General features: G+C 45.1%; 1 protein-coding gene across 1 annotated transcript in view; it reads right to left on the bottom strand.

Moving 5' to 3' along the window:
- STPG2 (sperm tail PG-rich repeat containing 2) overlaps positions 1 to 18,818 on the bottom strand; it is a 453,691-nt gene that overhangs the window by 366,332 nt on the left and 68,541 nt on the right. Inside the window, exons 5-6 of the mRNA XM_061582947.1 lie at positions 15,562 to 15,677; positions 12,937 to 13,048 (exon numbers count right to left, since the gene is read on the bottom strand). Of these exons, the coding sequence (XP_061438931.1) occupies positions 12,937 to 13,048; positions 15,562 to 15,677 (228 nt within the window). The remainder of the gene's footprint in view (positions 1 to 12,936; positions 13,049 to 15,561; positions 15,678 to 18,818) is intronic.

The following is an 18,818-nucleotide window of genomic DNA, read 5'->3' as shown; positions in this document are numbered from 1 at the left end:
CAAGTATGAATCTATAACACAGAGTATGTGCAATGGCTACATTTGTATAGTTCTATAACATGCTTTAACTTGAATCCAAGATAGATTCTTCAGAAGGGACTAACAATTGTCCTAAAGAATAGTATGTCCAGAAGATACATGAGTAAGAACCATCATGAACAAATAGATAAAAATCCTGCCTCTCTTTGTTTATACAGCTGTCAAGGATGGCTGCTAAAAGGTCTAGGAAGACAGTCAAGAGGGGAGATAACAGTGTACAAGGATGTTGAATCTTTGAGAGTGCACTGTCTGCAGCCTTCTCAAGCCTCAGGGAAGCCCTCACTATGTGTGCAACCTTGAGCGTTGTCTATAAAAGTGACAGAACGGAGCTGTTTGAGGCCAGTCTTGGTGACTGTGTCAAGGAGTCCAGTTCTTCTGGGCTATGCCAAAGACTGCTGGAGCAAGACTGCTGAATGAAGACTACAGAAGCAAGTCTGCTGAATGAAGCCTACAGAAGCAAAGACTAAAGAAGCAAATCTGCTGAAGTGAAGATTGCTACAACCGGCTGAAGATAAGTTTACAAGGCCAGTCTTAGCAACTGCAATGAATAGACACAAGGCCAGCCTTAGTGGCTGTGTCAAAGATTGCTAGAGTGAAGATTGCCGAGGCCAGCAAAGAAAAGATTGCCGAAGAAGGCTACTAAAGCAAGTCTGCTAAAGACGGCTGGAAAGATTATGATGCCTCCCCTTGTGACTATGCCAAAGACACTTCCACAGATGATGCCTAACCAATGGCTGCTTAGAAGCCCAGCAAATAGTGACAATGTGCCATTTTTGGAAGTAAAATGTTTATACTGAATCTTAGCAGGTATTTAACACTGCAAAGAGTATATGAAATATTCAGTGCCTTGCAAAAGTACTCAGACCCATGACCAATGCTCTCATATTACTGAATTACAAATGGTACATTGTAATTTCATTCTGTATGATATTTTGTTTAGAAACACTGAAACTCAAAATCAATTACTGTAAGGGGACATTGGTTTTATGTTGGGAAATGTTTGTAAGAAAGATAAAAAACTGAAACATGTTGCTTGCATAAGTATTCAAACCTTTGCTGTGGAAACTCCCAGTTTACACATATGAAAGAAATTGCCCTATTGAGGACACAATTACCATACCATTGGCTTCCACCTGTGAACCATTCAAGTTGCTGTCACATTGTCAGGATAAAAGCCCCACTGTTGAAGGATCATTGGTCAGGCTGTGGATCTGAAGGAAAATGAAGACCAAACAGCATTCTACAGAAGTGAGAGATAATGTAATACAAATGCATAGATTACAGAAAGGGTACAAAATAATATCCTAGTGTTGAAATATCCCAGTGTGAACAGTTGGATCAAATACACCTCTATGGAAATCCAAGAGAGCGAACAAAGTGGTCCGGTAGAGACCATTTCGGTAAAAATAAATGGAGAAACAAATAAAACCGACATGGTAGTAGGTGTCTACTACAGACCCCCTGGCCAAGAAGAGGTGGTAGATGAGGCCTTTCTCAAACAAATCTCTGAAATCTCAAGGAGGCAAGAAGTAGTAGTGATGGGGGACTTCAACTACCCGGATATCTGCTGGGAGACAAACTCTGCGAAGCACAAAGCCTCCAACAAATTCCTGATGGGCCTTGCTGATAATTTCCTCTTTCAAAAAGTACAAGAAGGAACAAGGGGATCGGCAATCCTGGACCTGACCTTAACTAACAGGGACGAATTGGTCACGGGAATTAAAGCGGTCGGTACCTTGGGGGAAAGTGACCACGTAATGCTGGAATTCGTCATTCTGGGGAAAGCCAAAGAAGAATATAGTCAAATATGGACCTTGGATTTCAGGAAAGCCGATTTTAGCAAGCTCAGGGAAATGATGGGTAGGATCCCGTGGCTAGATAGACTAAAGAAAAAGAGCCCAGGAAGCGTGGGAGTCATGAAGAACGTATTACAAAAAGCGCAATCGCAAACAATTCCAAAGAGGAAGAAAAACGGAAGACATCGGAAAAAGCCAGTGTGGCTACACGGAAGACTGGTGGAGGAGGTAAAAGTAAAAAAAGAGCATGTATAAAGAATGGAAGGAAGGACGCATCACCAAGGAAGAGTACCGACGAGCAGCTCGGGCTTGCAGGAATAGCGTAAGGAAAGCTAAAACCCAGAATGAGCTGAGGCTGGCGAGGGAAGCGAGGAACAACAAAAAGGGGTTTTTCAGATATGTTCGAAGCAAGAGAAAGACCAAGGAAACGGTGGGACTGCTGCTTAATGAGGATGGCAAAATGTTGACAGATAACAAGGAAAAGGCAGAACTGCTCAACGCCTATTTTGCCTCCGTTTTCTCCCAAAAAGGAAACAGTGTGCAACCTTGCATCGGTAGCAATCTCAGTAAGGGGTCAGGATTGCAGTTCAAGATTGATAAGGAGATAGTCAGGAAATACCTAGTTAACCTAAATGAGTTCAAATCTCCAGGGCCTGATGAACTGCATCCCAGAGTATTGAAGGAACTTGCGGATGTACTCTCGGAACCTCTTGCCATCATCTTTGAGAAATCCTGGAGAACGGGAGAGGTGCCGGAGGATTGGAGATGAGCAAACATCGTCCCGCTCTTTAAAAAGGGTAAAAAAGAAGATCCGGGGAATTACAGGCCTGTCAGTCTGACTTCAATACCGGGAAAGATATTAGAACGGATAATAAAAGAGTCCATTGGCAACTATCTAGATGACAATGCTGTGATTAGTAGGAGCCAGCATGGGTTTGTCAAGAAAAAATCCTGTCAAACTAATCTCATCTCTTTTTTTGATCGGGTCACTAGCTTAGTAGATGGTGGAAATGCTATAGATGTCATCTATCTAGATTTCAGCAAAGCGTTTGACAAAGTCCCCCACGACCTTTTGATTAGCAAACTGGTCAAATGCGGACTAGAGGGAAATACTGTCAGGTAGATTCACAACTGGTTGGAAAACCGTACTCAAAGAGTGGTCATCGGTGGCTCTGCTTCGGACTGGAAGGAGGTTCGAGTGGAGTGCCACAGGGCTCTGTCCTGGGGCCGATACTCTTCAACATTTTTATCAATGGAGGGAAGCCTTATGAAGTTTGCGGATGATACGAAACTGGGAGGGATAGCTAACACAATGGAAGACAGGAATAAAATCCAAAGGGACCTGGATAGACTAGGAAATTGGGCTGAAATTAATAAAATGACATTCAATAAAGACAAATGAAAGATTCTGCATTTAGGCCACAAAAACAAAATGCACGGGACACGATGGGAAATACCCGGCTTAGCAGTAGTGCGTGTGAGAAGGACCTTGGAATTGTAGTGGATCGCAAGTTGAACATGACCCAGCAGTGTGATGCTGCGGCAAAAAAGGCAAACGCGGTTTTGGGCTGCATAAACAGAGCTATAGTTTCCAGGTCAAGGGAAGTAATAGTCCCACTATATTCTGCATTAGTCAGGCCTCATCTGGAATACTGCGTTCAGTTCTGGGCGCCTCATTTTAAGAAAGATATAGACAAGTTAGAGCGGGTTCAGAAGAGGGCGACGAGGATGATAGCCGGTATGGAGAACAAGTCTTATGAGGAAAGGTTGAAGGAACTTGGCATGTTCAGTCTGGTGAAGAGAAGGCTGAGGGGTGACATGATTGCACTCTTTAAGTACCTGAAGGGCTGTCACATAGAGGAGGGTACAGATTTGTTCTCTGCTGCCCCAGAGGGTAGGACTAGGTCTAATGGTTTTAAGTTGCAGGAGCGTAGATTCAGATTGGACATTAGAAGGAACTTCTTGACAGTAAGGGCAGTTCGGCAATGGAACCGACTGCCTAGGGAGGTGGTGGGATCCCCTTCGCTGGATGTCTTCAAGCAGAGGCTGGACAGCTATCTGCGGGAGATGCTCTAGCTGTGGATTTCCTGCTGTGAGCAGGGGGTTGGACTCGATGGCCTACAAGGCCCCTTCCAACTCTATGATTCTATGATTCTATCAATAGGAAGAGGAAGCTACATCACATCACACAGGCACTACCAAGAAAAGACCATCCCTCAAAACTCAGTGCTCAAGGAGACTTGTGAGAGAAGCAACAGAGAGACCAACAATCACTTGGAAGGAGCTACAGAGTTCAGTGGCTGGGAGTGGAGTAATGGTGCACCAGTCAACCATATCAAAAGCTCTGAATTACATTGGCCTATATGGGAGGATGACAAGGAAGAAGCTGTTACTCAAAAAGTATCATCTGAAAGCACATCTGGAGTTTGCCAGAAAGCATGAGAGTGCCGCAGCTGCAATGTGGGAAGAGGTTTGTGGTCAGATGAGACCAAGATAGAGCTTTTTGGCCAAAACTCAGCTCTGCGTGACACAAACCTAACACTGTCCATGCCTCAAGACACACAATCCCTATAGTAAAGTATGGTGGTGGCAGCATCATACTGTGGGGATGTTTCTCATCAGCAGAGACTGAACATCTTGTTAAAATAGAAGGAAGAATGGATGGAGCAAAATACAGGGAAATACTGCAAAAGAATCTGCTGCAGTCCACTCAAAAACTGAAGCTTGAGAGGAAATTCATTTTTCAGCAGGACAATAATCCCAAGCACAACACCAGAGCAACACTGGAGTGGCTCATGAACAAAAAGGTGAATGTCCTACAGCGGGCCGATCGAAGTCCTGATCACAATATTGAGAATCTGTGGCGCTCTGTGAAAATTGTGGTGCACAAGCAACATCCAACTAATTTGAATGAACTGGAGCGAACCTTCCAACAAGAATGGGCCAAGGTCCCTCCAACACTGTGTGCAAAGCTGGTACATACCTACCCCAAAAGACGTAAAGCTATAATTGCAGCGAAAGGTGGCTCTACCAAATATTAATGTGTGTGGAAGTTGAATACTTATGCAAGCAACATGTTTCAGTTTTTTATGTTTCTTACAAACATTTCCCAACATAAAACCAATGTCACCTTACAATAACTGATTTTGAGTTTGTGTTTCAAAATAAAATATCATACAGAACAAAATTAGAATGTGCCATTTGTAATTCAGTAATATGAGAGCACTGGTCAGGGGTCTGAGTACTTTTGCAAGGCACTGTATATATATCACCACATGTGGCGTTGATTCAGTTTTCAGACCCTTTAGCTAAGACTAAAGAGAGAATATATAAAAGTTTTCAGACCCTTTGGTTGAGGCCAAAGAGAGCATTGTTTGTACAAGTAATGTCTAAAGCTGTTTGTATAAGGCTATTATTAGATAATATACTATTTGCCAGCCCCATTAATGCACTGTTTAATTGCCTCACAACTATAAGCACTTGTTAAAGAAACTTGTTAAAGCCAGCTACGTGCCACTTTAGCCATTGTGTTTAAAATAAAGCCAGCCATGTGCCTATCTAACCTTTAAGTTATAAGCTAACAGCCAGGTATATGCTTGTTTGAATCATATGCCCTGGCTACAGCCAGCAAAACAGGCCAATTTAACTACAGGCAGGCCCTGCTTATATGGCAGGTTCCATTCCAGACTCCCGCCATAAAGCAGAAATCGCTGTAAAGTGGAACCCCATTTAATATAATGGGGCGCGTCATGCAAAAATGATGCGAAAATGCCACAAAATGCCGCAAAAGGGCAAAATCAGCTTTAAAAACGGGGAATCAAAGCCGCCGCATTAGCGGAAGGCCGGGAAGCGAAGCGCCAGTAAGCAGGGCCCTACTGTATTGGCTTACCGGCTAAGGCCAGATTATATCTAATTATATATGCACAATTTCTGCACTGGCTGAGACATGTTATGTTATGTTTCTAGGCTGCCTTTTGGCCAAAAAGGCCCCCAAGGCAGCTTATACACAAATAGAAAAACACAAATACAAAATACAAATAAAAACAAAACAATTTACAAAAATTCAAGCCAACAAAATCCTAACGTTTCTAAAAAGCAACAACAGCTAAATACCAAAAGCATTCCCGTTCCGTGCCCGGTACTTGCCGGGCAAAGGGGCGAGTTTGCGGCCGCAGCCGAAGCTCAGGCCACCATCAAGGGGGTGTGTGTGTGCACACAGCACCGGCGTGACACGCAGAAAAGAGGCGGGGCGGCTGAAGGCCATTTAAGGCCACTCCACCAGCCTCCCGCCCTCCTTTGAATTTTGGCAGCGGCGAGGCTTTTTGGCGCGGCAAGGCCTGCAGCGCTGTGAGGCCTTCCAGCGCCGGCAACTGCTGCGAGGCTCCCGGCTCAGCAGCCTTGAGGCCTCACAACGGCGGTGGTGAGGCCTTCTGACCGCGGGAGGCATAGTGGCAGCGGTGGCAGCAGTGGCGAGGCCTTCTGAGAGCGTGCGTGGCGCCTTCAGCACACGTGGAGCTTTCCCTAGCCTTTCCTTAGGCCAGGCCTTTGCGTGCAGCAGCGGCGGCGAGGTGCAGCGGCGAGGCACAGCAGCGACCCTGGGAGTGGCACAGCAGGCACTCAGGGCAGGACATTTAAATTTGTTTTTGTGAGCTCTTGCTGGGGGGGGGAGGCTAGCGCTAAGGGACGGTCAAGCTGGCCTCAGGCCCCCACTGCCGACTTTAGCAGAATAGTAGCATAGGTAAAGCTGGGGTGGTGGTAACATAGGTAAAGCCTGGGCGGTAGCTGCACAGGTAAAGCCTGGGCGGTAGCAGCGCAGGTAAAGCCTGGGCGGTAGTAGCGCAGGTAAAGCCTGGGTGGTGGCTGTACAGGTAAAGCCTGGGCGGTAGCTGCGCAGGTAGAGCCTGGGCGGTAGCTGCGCAGGTAAAGCCTGGGCGGTAGCTGCATGGGTAAAGCCTGCGTGGTAGCAACGCAGGTAAAGCCTGGGCCGTAGGAGCGCAGGTACAGCCGGGTGGTGTGTGTGTGTTTGGTGCACTGAGTGGGGCAGCTACATGAAGGGGAATTTTATCCTACCTAAATGTCCCATGTGTATGTCTCAAGGATGTACCTGTACAAGGATGTACCTTGTACCTGCTTGCAGATGCCTCAACAGTGGAACAGAGCCAATGCACTTCATGTGGTGTTATTGCTAGGATTATTTTACCATTTACAGGGATCTCGGACCCTGGAGATGGAGGATTGTAGCTCAGTAACAGATCACTTGCTTTGCATGCAGAGGGTTCCCAGGTTCAGCCCTCAGTGCCTCCAGTTAGGGCCAGGAGATACTTCTATTGGGGTCCCCTTTCCCATTACAGAAAGTGAAATAGGAATAGACTCCTTTTCTTGATACTGAAGTGCATTTTTAGTTTAAATTAAATGTTACTTTTCATTTACCAGTTACCCAGAGAGGTAATGGGCTATCAGACAGCCATCTGTGGGGATGCTTTTATTAAGGGATGTACTGAGAAGGCCATTCCTCTTCCACACTGTTTTTGCAAACCAGGAAAGTTCAGAGAGGGGCAAAATTTGCCTGCACTCCCGCACCCTCCTGCTGCCCGTGGCCGCTACTTGTTTGTGCAGAATACCCTAAAGATGCTCTGTCATAACGTAGCGGCCATTTGGATGGGAGCAATGCTATGTAATTACAAAGAACAGAGGCTTTTTGAGGAGGGCAGGTGGCAGCCAGAGATAGAAAGGAGGCTGCAGGAGCCAGTAAGGATCCCAATTAGTGCTGCAACCTCACCTCCAAAACTACCTCAACTCCAAAATGCAAAGGGAACTCATCCCCTCTTTTTCACTGTTAAGCTTCTCTTCCCCAAATACGTTCTTCAAAACCCAAGTAAAAATATACAAACCTTTCCATCAGTTAAGTCCCATACACCTCAGTCCTAAAACCCATTTAATCTGCGATATTCTGAGTAACCATACATAGGATTCTGCTGTATGTGTGCAATCACATGCACCCTCCCGTGGGAAGAGGTAACGATATACTCAGGGGGATTTTCTCATAAGTAAGTATGCACAGAATTGGTCCAAATTCATATTTTTCTGAGTAAATTATTTAAACATAATGGAATTCTTTTCAGCAATCATGTGCAGGCTGCACATTGGCTTGCATCTTCTCTTTAGCTAGTTTACAAACTGGTCTGTGGATAAGGTGGCCACCTTTTTTACAGGCCACTAGTCCTGTGCTTTTAAGAGTCATTTGATCTGCAGACATTAGCAGATGACATTGCTCAACTCCATGCCATCTAATAACTGCTGAATACGAACCTGCAATTAAAGGCACAACAACAGGCTAGAAGGATATGTGGGGCCAGGGCCCCTCAAAGGAGTGGGAAGCAGCCCCCAGCAGAGGCTGCTCAAGAAAAGTGTCCCTTCCCAGCTAAGCTCGAGGTGCTATGGACCTTGCTTGCAGGCTGCCAGTTATGGGGAGACTCGTTTTATTAGGCAGGTTTTTCTTTATTATGCGCTTTTTCCGGATCCTATACGGTGGCCCCCGGCTTGCCCTTATGGCCAGCAAACTTAAATCAGTCTTAGGTATGGACGCACTGGTCCAGAGGAGAATTGATAAAGACATACAGTTGGGCAGGGTTATTGGCCCCTTCCCATCATCCCCTACCTCTGCTCTCACAATGCCCCCCCCGGTATAATGCCCAAAGTGGCAGTGGGCGAAGTCTACCTGATTCACCATCCGTCATACAAGTGGGGTCAGTCAGTGATGGCTTCATACCAGATAGTCTATGCACAGTGCACTACACTTCATTCAATATAGTGCGCACCTGTGGCAGAGATGCCTTATGGGCAAGTGTGGCAGCTAATCTGTGAGCATTGCCAGCTGTTACACACGGTGGATTTTGAGCTGCTGAGTTTTGCCTTTTAGGTCAACTATGCAGCAGAGCATTACCTATGGGCTGCTGTATTCTTGCATGGAGCACTTCAGCCCCTTCTTGGAAGGGACAGCCAGGAGACGAGAGGCCTCAGAAGCGGTGGGGCACTATTTTCATGATTTACAGTTCTCGAGTAGGGCAGACTTTGGGTGCATGTTAGCGCTTGATGGCACAGTTTATAGCGTAGCTATGAACTGGGGGGTTCTTTTGGCAGCTGGGAAAATGGAGGATCCTCCCCCAGTGTTCACCTTCCAGGGTATTAAAATTGACTTTTGGACCCAGGGCTGCAGGCTGCCTGGGAAAAGCTTGAACTGTTGCAGATCAAGATCCTGGAGTTTTCAGGGGCTGGGAAAGTGTTTGCTTTCTGCCCTTCAGGTATTGGGGGCCTTCTGCGGTGGGGTTTATGGTGCCATAACAGGGATTTCACAGCCTTACCACAGGTTCAGGGTTTTGGCTGCCTTATGCGCCAACCTGCAGTGTGGCCCCCTCCTTTCCTGCAGTGCATCAATGGTTTTTCAGTTAGAGGAAGGACCGACTCTGCTAGTCCCATACCGCATACTGGGAAATGGGGGAGGGGAGTCAGAGATGGCCATATGCCTATCTGCCGCCCCAGCATGCTCACCAGCTATCAGAGGACAGGAGGGGATTCCTGGGAGTTAGGGGCTGGCAGGGGCTATGCAAAGTGTAGCCTATTCCTATGAATCACATCCTGGAATTCATCACGGATGGTAGGAGTAAAGCTTGTCTGTCAGTGTGTCACTAGGGAGGCTGGCAGCGGGCCTTTGGGACCATTCAGACGGCTTGGGATATGTCATGTGCTAGCCGGCTGGCCCATGCACACCCCCATACCCCTTATCCTCATCATCCGTGTTCACCTGACCCGCCAGGGATTGTAGATCAGGGAGGTGCCCTGTGACCATCATGCTTCAAAGCTCAGCAGTTGCATGCAGCGGCCCTCGCATTTAATTTTGGAGCCTTCCGGATGGGGGGCGGGGGTGTTTGGGTCCAGGTCAGACTTCCCTGCGAGCCATCCTGTGGTCTGAAGTTTGTTTCCAGGCAGACCAGGGGTAGAAGAGTCACTCCATTATTTTATCCTGCCCCAGGACTGGACACTTCCCCATGAGGGCGTCATAGTGTTTTTGGCCTGAAGCTACAGGCCTAGTGCCTGATATTCAGGGGGAGGGATCTTCCCTCATAAAGTTTCGGTCTAGTGTCGCAGTGCCTGGGAGCAGACCCATGTGGGTTTTGGGGACATGCTTCTCCGGAATTGGGGTTCCCTACCCAGCAGTGGGATTGCCTACCTGGGACGGTCTATTTGGTTTTGTATATGCAGGTGCAGGCCGTCGGGAGGTGGAAGTAGGGGGCACATGAATACATTCACCCCTGGGGCAAGTCTGAAGGTCCGGGACCCTACTGTTCACGATTGTTTCTGTTTTTGGCAGGTTGCTGGACGGGGATGGAGCAGATGCGCAACCTACTCTGCAGCCATGGCATGATCTTGGGGCCGCAAACGCACATTGGTTCACAGCTGGGCCTCTGATGGTGGGCCACGGTTTGGTGGCTGGGTCGACAGAGTATGCGCTGGGATGGTCTCCTACCCATGTTGTTCCAGCAGGGTTCAGGGTGGAAGGTTCTGCAGGTGGTGGTCATTCCCCTGGGTGGGAATGACCTTGGTTACTGAAGGGCAAGGCCCTCAGTGGCAGGCATGTGAGGACATGCAGTTGAGGCCACGATAGCCTCTGGTCGTCTGCTGTGGTTGGACATGGAGGGCAAGGCCCTCAGTGGCAGGCATGTGAGGACATGCAGTTGCGGCCACAATAGCCTCTGGTTGTCTGCTGTGGTCAGACAGAGAGGGCAAGGCCCTCAGTGGCAGGCGTGTGAGGACATGCAGTTGAGGCCACGGTAGCCTCAGGTCGTCTGCTGTGGTCAGACATGGAGGGCAAGGCCCTCAGTGGCAGGCATGTGCAGACATGCAGTTGGTGAGGCAATGATGGCATCTTCCTGATGGACCTGCAGAGGGGTCTGCACGAAATTCTTATTGGGTGTGGGGTAAAGGGAGACTAAGCAGAAGCTTGTCCCCCTTTTGTGGCAAAGAAGTGCGGGAAAAGGTTAAAAGGGAAAGGGCAGCTAGGTGACACATTTAGGCACCTTTGGGGGTGATAGGTGGTCCGGAGGCCTGCAGCTCAGGGCTATACGGCCCGGGGGCAGAATACGGGCCGCCTTTGGGGCAAACGTGCCTCATACGCTCGGAGTTTCAGGGCTCCGGGGGGCAGTGATGCGGGTTGGACCCCCTACACATCTTCAGGGTGTGGCCTCAACCGGGGTCTGGCACAGGGCAGCCCCGGGCTCAGGCAAGGTTTGGTCGCCCTATGGCTGCAAGCAGGCTTTGCCTGGATCATCAGAATGCTCCCGCACTTGATTTCCCCTCTGCAGGTTCATTATTCTAATTGATTCTGTTTAATAAAGTGGCCCATGATTTAACCCAATGGATGGTGTTTGTGTTTTATTTCGGCAATAGGCCGCAATCCCGTTCCATGCCCGGTACTTGCCGGGCAAAGGGGCGAGTTTGCGGCCGCAGCCGAAGCTCAGGCCACCATCAAGGGGGGGTGTGCGCACGCAGCACCGGCGTGACACGCAGAAAGGAGGCGGGGCGGCTGAAGGCCATTTAAGGCCACTCCACCAGCCTCCCGCCCTCCTTTGAATTCTGGCGGCGCCTGCCCGACCCTCCCTCTGCTGCCGTGTGATTCATTTGGTCGCTACGGGGCCAACTAGGAATTTTTGGCCTGCCTGCCTCGCTTTGCTGGCAGGTTTCTTTTGCCTACTCCACACTGTGGTTGGGGGGACGGGTCAAGGGTTAGCACGGGTGCCTTTGGGGTTAATAGGCTGATTGGTCTGTTTTTAGCTTTAATATGTCAACAGTCACTTGTGGCAAAGAAGTGCGGGAAAAGGTTAAAAGGGAAAGGGCAGCTAGGTGACACCTTTAGGCACCTTTGGGGGTGATAGGTGGTCCGGAGGCCTGCAGCTCAGGGCTATACGGCCCGGGGGCAGAATACGGGCCGCCTCTGGGGCAAACGTGCCTCATACGCTTGGAGTTTCAGGGCTCCGGGGGGCGGTGATGCGGGTTGGACCCCCTACACATCTTCAGGGTGTGGCCTCAACCGGGGTCTGGCACAGGGCAGCCCCGGGCTCAGGCAAGGTTTGGTCGCCCTATGGCTGCAAGCAGGCTTTGCCTGGATCATCAGAATGCTCCCGCACTTGATTTCCCCTCTGCAGGTTCATTATTCTAATTGATTCTGTTTAATAAAGTGGCCCATGATTTAACCCAATGGATGGTGTTTGTGTTTTATTTCGGCAATAAGCCGCAATCATCTTCCTGGTAAAGGACAGTCCCCAGTAAAATGTCACTAAGAGCAGGTGTGAAGGGGCAAGGCAGGTGGAAAAGCTTGCCCCTTGATGGTTCCAGCACAGTCTCGCCCCTGCAGCCTGCAGTTACTTGTATTTCTAGTCTGAAGGAGACTTTAATATAGAAATAAAGAAATGTATTGTGATTTTCTGCTGTGGGATCCTATTATTATATTTCCTGATACATCCTCTATCCCAAGGAGTATCCTGAGTAGGATTTCTTTTTCTAGGTTTACCTAGCCAGTTGTCCGCTGTCAATAACAGGACTACTTTGGTGAGGACAATGTTTGACACACACAACTCTGATTAGACCTAAGTCAAGAAAGAACATGTAGAACCATCATCCTTGTGCATCCACTAGACAAGGGTCCAGGCAGTAATAATTTGACAGGAAAAGATGAAAAATGTTGTGTATTTCTATCCCATCTATTTGTAAGAAATGTGATGCATGATTTCTCCAATATCATTCATTTTTCAAAAGTCATTCATTCATATTTCAAAAGTCAGATAAGGTGGTGCATTGCAATGATGTAACAATCACTGAACAGTCACCATTTGCGAAGAGTTTTTTAAATCTTTGCAAATTTGTCCTTGGAAGAATTCTGTACAGTAGAGCACTAGAAACTGATTTCCTCCACCACCAATTTAGATAATTCTTTCATGCCTAAACTCCAGTACCTTTTCTGTATATACAGTCCTTCAAAACCCAGAGTTTCTGTCCCATCATAAATAATTGTTAAGTACGACAAAGTACTGTGTTGAATTGGCATTACCTTCTTTTCTTCCTGTAATACGATTACTTCGTGATACCGTGGAACACAGAGGTCATATTTTTTATGGTCTTCCCTTCTGATGTTGACATTTTCATAATGCACTGTGTTTTCCCTTTAGAAAGTTTGAAAAGATTTATAAATCGTCTTTTTTAAATGTGCCTGAGCACCTAAAAATGCACAGTGAAAGCTTTCACTCTCTCCCTCCACCTCACAAATATATTAGAAACAATAACAGATGAGAGGCTAGTTTGCTCACAGGACAGCCAAAGTTTATGTAGTGCTATTCTACATATTCAAGGAATTTCTTTTTCATATCTAAGTTTTCTTGCCATAGGCGAGCTATAATTAAAAAAACACAGGGGAGACAGAAGAAAGTCTGTAAATTCAGAAACACAACTATTGCTTGAATATTACAACTTTGTGAGAATCTGTGATGTTTCTCAAACACTTCTTACTTTTTTCAGTTAGTGTGCCTATAGGTCTTGTTACTTTATGGAGCCAGAATTTGGCAAGGAAACATCTAAAACAACATATAATCTCTATTTGTCCAATGCAGAATTCCAATCTCCTTTCAAGAGCATGCTAGAGAAGGGATTAAATTAGAACAGATGCTATATTTGGTAAATCCCAAATACAGCTAAGGAAAATTAATTCAATTATAACTACCCTGATTTACCATTGCTAATCTAGTCAGGATTCTTTCTAGAATTAGTGTGAAAAATCCCTAGTACTAAACTTGATATCTTCATCTACATGCCAAATTCAGCAACTTTATTTATTATTTGATTTATATCCCACCCTTCCTCCCAGCAGGAGCCCAGGGTGCCAAACAAAAGCACTAAAAACTTTCAAACATCAAAAAAACAAACTTTAAAACACATTAAAACAAAAACATCTTTAAAAATGTTTCTTAAAAAAGCTTTCAAAACATTTTCTAAGATTAAAAACATTTTAAAAAATAAGATTTAAGAACATATTAAAAAGAAATTCCAACACAGATGCAGACTGCGATAAAGTTTCTACTTAAAAGGCTTGTTGAAAGAGGAAGGTCTTCAATAGTGCCGAAAAGATAACAAAGATGGCGCCTGTCTAATATTTAAGGGGAGTGAATTCCAAAGGGTAGGTGCCGCTGCACTAAAGGCCTATTTAAATAAATAAAAATAAAATAAATAAGATAGCTGCAGAGAAAATCATGAAAAAGGCCAAGACATTCATGGTAGTTCATGTGCTCCATATTGTGAATGGGGAAATACAGGGTATTATGAGAACTTTGCCTTCTTGCTTCCAGATTCTATATGTGGGGCAGATATGAAAGAAGAAACTGTAGTCCCTCCTCTTTACACCTCTCCACTGCATTTACTATTGAAAACATACAACATTTATTATTAAAACATAAACACACACTGGCTCATCTGGATCCGATTCTGCTCTACATGCACATAGATATTACACACCTTACTAGTTTCTGCTCTCTCTTTATTGGCATATTGTGGTCTGTACTGTGCAAGTTCATGAAGCACAAATGTGTTAATCAGGGCTGGTGAACCTGCAGACTGGATCTGGCCAGCCAAGCCACTGCAGGTGGGCAGCCAACCCCTAACAAAGTCGAGCACTCCATCACATCATAGAACTAAGAGGATTAAACCTCTTTACGCATCCCAGCAATGCAATGGAAATACCACCCCATCACAGTACTGAATAGTACTAAGTTGAAAAGAGAGGTCTAAACTCCTCTGCTCAGCCCAGCACTACAACCAGGATGAATGTGAGAGCAAGAGTGAGAGCAAGAGGAAGTGTCTGTGTGAGAACTAGAGCCTGTGTGGCAGCAGGAGAGCACAAGGGCCTGTGTGAGAGTGAGACCCTGTGTGGGTGTAAGAGAGCAAGAGGGCAAGAGCCTAAACAAGAGGAAGAGAGCAATAGCCTGTATGAGAGCATGGAGCAAGAGTGAGAGTACCAGAGCCTGAGGGAGAGGAAGAGGAAGAGATTGACGGCCTCTGTGAGAACAAGAGAACAAGGTCAAAATGGCAAGAGCCTGTGCCAAAACACAGGTGTGAGAACAAGAGAGTGGGAGTGCAAGGTACTGTGTGAGAGTGCCAGAGCCTGAGAGAGTGTGAGCTTTCCTGCTTTCAGTCATTTCTCAGAACTAAATAACCATTACGTGATGTCATAAGATGATAAGCCATGGTTTACTGTGACAGGAATGACCCACACTGAGCCTTAGACTCACATACTTCCCCCTCCCCTCTGGTGCAGCTGCAGGGAGATCAGAAGATTTCACTTTCATTTTTTATTAACCACAGCTTGTCACTTCATTCAAACAAAAAAAACCCTGTCATTAACCTTAACTGTGGTTTGTCAACCTCAACTTCAAACTGTGATATATGAATCTAGCTCACAACAAAGAAACCATAGTTAAGATTAACAACATTTTGGGGTTCAGACAACAATAAACTACAGTTAATAAAAAATTGAAGCAAAACCTTTCAATACCCTCCTGGTATCAAAACCAGAGGAAAGGATAGGGTGCACATGAACCTGAGGCTCACTGTGGCTTTTCCATCATGACATCTATTTATCATGGCTTCCAAACAGACCCAGAATTTAGACTATTTAAACTGTACATACTGAATTACATCATAATCTGCAGGTCCAGGGCCCTCATGTGGCTTAAATTCATGTCGCTTTTCTGTCAAGTTCCCAAAATGCACTCCTTTATACTTCATGGTAGGATAAGTATCATACTGAAAGAAAAAAGATAAATCAGTATTTAATTTGTGATCGATACATTGTAATCACTAAGCAATTACTCTAACCTAGGCCTGCCTAATCCAAGTTCAACACTATTACATCACCCTGACTTTAATCAATATATTGCATAATACAGACATACAGAAAGATCTCTGCTGATGCTTAGTATCAGGTAATTTGCACCTCATGTACATTAATATATCCACAAAGTGACATACATGAATTTGGATCCTATAAATTAACATTTTTTTGCCTCAGTTGAAGAAGCTCATCTGTTTGTAAACACTAATCATGGCTGATGCTGTATTTGTAATATAAATGCATCAACAGATATAAAAAAAGATCCCCATTAAGATCCCCACCACAGGAAAGGACTGTAGCTCAGTGACACATTGCGTGCTTTGCATGCAGAAGGACATGGGTTCAATCCCCTGCATCTTCACGTAGAGTTGGGGAAAGACTTCTGTCAGAAATCCTAGAGAGCCACTGTGTAGACACCACTCAAGTAGATGGAGTAATGGTATAAGGCAGCTTATGTTCTCTTTTTACCATTGGGTCCAATAATCATATACAACCCAGAATATATGTTTACTAAGGCAGAGGTGGGGAACCTGCTGCAGCCCTCCTGATATTGCTGGACCAAACCCTGACCACTGACCATGATGGTTGAGGCTGATAGGTGAGTCCAACAACATCTGGAAGGACAAAGGCCCCCACTAATGTGGCTTGATCGAATTAACATGTTAAAATATCTATTTTCTAGATTTAAATCCCTGTTCATAAAGCGGATGCATAAAATAGCGACCAGTTTGGCAGGGATCTGTGTAAAACATCAACATTAGAATGCTGCTCTCCTATCACTTATTTGCTGTGTGTGTATTATGTCCATGTACTTATCAATCTGGCAGTCATGAAGATGTCCTGTCATGGAATATCCAGTGTTTTTTTTTAACAGATATTAGAAGGTTCAAACTACTTACATCATTTGAATGCACCCACAGTCACATTGGTATGTCAGATATTTTTAACTTTTTTTGCTATCTAGATACTTGTTTCATGTTTGTTGAACAGAGTGTATATCCTTGTCATGCAAATCTCTCTTTACTGTTCAATTGTATGTTTATTTACTCAGATGCAAGTTCCACTGTATTTAATGGACCTGCCTAGTGAGTGTGTTTAGGACTGCAAATTGTACCGTTCAGTTTTGGAATTCAACAATATTAAATCAAGCTTTTATTAAGAACCATTGAGGATTTGAAGAAATTGTTAATCTTTCGTGAATTCTAAAAAGTATCAGAAATGGTTTAAATAAAGAAAGGTTCTGAATCCTGGGGGGGGGAAACTTCTCAATGCTCCGCACTTAAAAAAAGAAAAAGAAAAAACTATCAACCTTACAATGAATGGGATGAAATGAGGACTGATAAATAAACCCTAGCTGTTTATTTTCATGATTTAAGGAGGGAATTGTTTGCAATATAGTACAAGAACTTATTATGCAGCAAGTACAAGGATAAACAGTTGATTACCTTTATGAACTGAAGGGAAAGTGTTACATCTGAAGCACCCTATAGTAACATTATGCCAAGTCCATAAAATCTTAAGGGGCACACTACTAAACTATTATTTCACAGTAATGGGACTACAGCACCATCCAGTGGCTTCTGGGAAGTATTTTTTCTTATAGTTAGAAAACCAAAATCACAAACAAGGCCTTTGTTACCAATCTAGTCTACTTTTAAATATGATACAAATCCGAGAGGTAGGCTTTCCGCCAATTCTTTGTGTAATGAGATAGTACAAGTTGTCCCGTATTACTGAAACTTGAGTGATATTACCCTGGCAGTATTCCATCCATTATGCCTGGTTCTACACAGATCTGAGAAGACAAGAGTCAGACTTAATTTTTTTTTTTTAGATTTTTAGTTAGGCAGCCTTAACTCCACAGACTCCTTTTAACCTGCAGAAATAGGGTGTAATCTAATACTCATGTTCAATGTGATGTTCCTATATTAATGTATATATTGTAAGTGTGGTTGTTTAGAAGATACATGGTAAGTGGAGTGAAAGAGGGGGAGTGAATGGGCAGTAGAATGCGAGATGATTGGCTGAGTGTTTAAAATGGCTGAATGTATAAAAGGAAGAGTGAGAGTGGAATCTGGGGGGGAGAAGAGAACTGAGTGGGTTGCTTGGTGGGGTTTAGAGAGTTGTTTGCCAGGAGGGAGGTGGAGTTCGGATTGGTATTGAGTAGGGCCATATGCTTATGTGCCTTAAGAAGAAATCTTGTTAATCTTGTTAGCTTTGTTGTCTTTAATAAATGCTTAATTTGGTTTACCAAAGGCCTGATCCTTGGCTGGGGTTTCACAGACCAGAAGGGAGGGTAAGGTAATGACCAAGGCTGAAGGGGAACTGTAACAAATGGTGGCAGCGGTGAAGAGAATAACAATACCAGTATTCAGAGTCTCTAGGAATACTAGTATTAGGACGTGACTGGTAGTTGCCTAGCAGGGGGATCTGTTGAGATCTGTGCTAGAGCGGGGAGAGAAACAATAAAAAAAGGACAGTCCGGACTGGTGGAGTCCCTGGTGGTGCCTAGTGACAGGCAGTAGCCATGCGCAGGTAGGAACCTGACAGGGAGAGCCAGGGAAGGACGTCACATTCCACTCGTGGAACAGCTTTGGATTCAATGGAGGTTTTCACTAATATAAAAGCAGGGAAGGAGATTTTCACCAGTTCCCTATTGTCCTGCAGCCACCTGAAAATCTATTCCAGAGGGTCAGGAGACCCTCTAGAACAGCAGAGAAAGTAGTGGGGAGTGGCAAAATGTCAAAAATTGCCTCCCTTTATCTTATGTTAATGGACACCTCTGCTAGATCAAAAGCATTGGATTTCACCCATAGACTTCAGCAATTATTATGTCTAGTCATATTTTTCAAAACAGTTTTTATTCATGTAACTTTTATCCCTTGAGACAATGCAATATCTAGAAAACTAATTTTCTTCATTGCATGAGGGTAATTCCAGAATGGAGTATTTCCTTAACATTTGAAGCCCTTAGATTTCTCCAAGCATTCCTTGAAATGCTTTGCCTGACTCATCCATCCCTCAAATATCCTCACCCCACCAATATCTCACAT

Source organism: Rhineura floridana, chromosome 9, assembly GCF_030035675.1.
Source record: "Rhineura floridana isolate rRhiFlo1 chromosome 9, rRhiFlo1.hap2, whole genome shotgun sequence".
In the NCBI taxonomy this organism is placed as follows: domain Eukaryota; kingdom Metazoa; phylum Chordata; class Lepidosauria; order Squamata; family Rhineuridae; genus Rhineura; species Rhineura floridana.
Note: the sequence above shows the minus strand (reverse complement) of the source record. Positions and strands in the feature narration are given on the sequence as shown.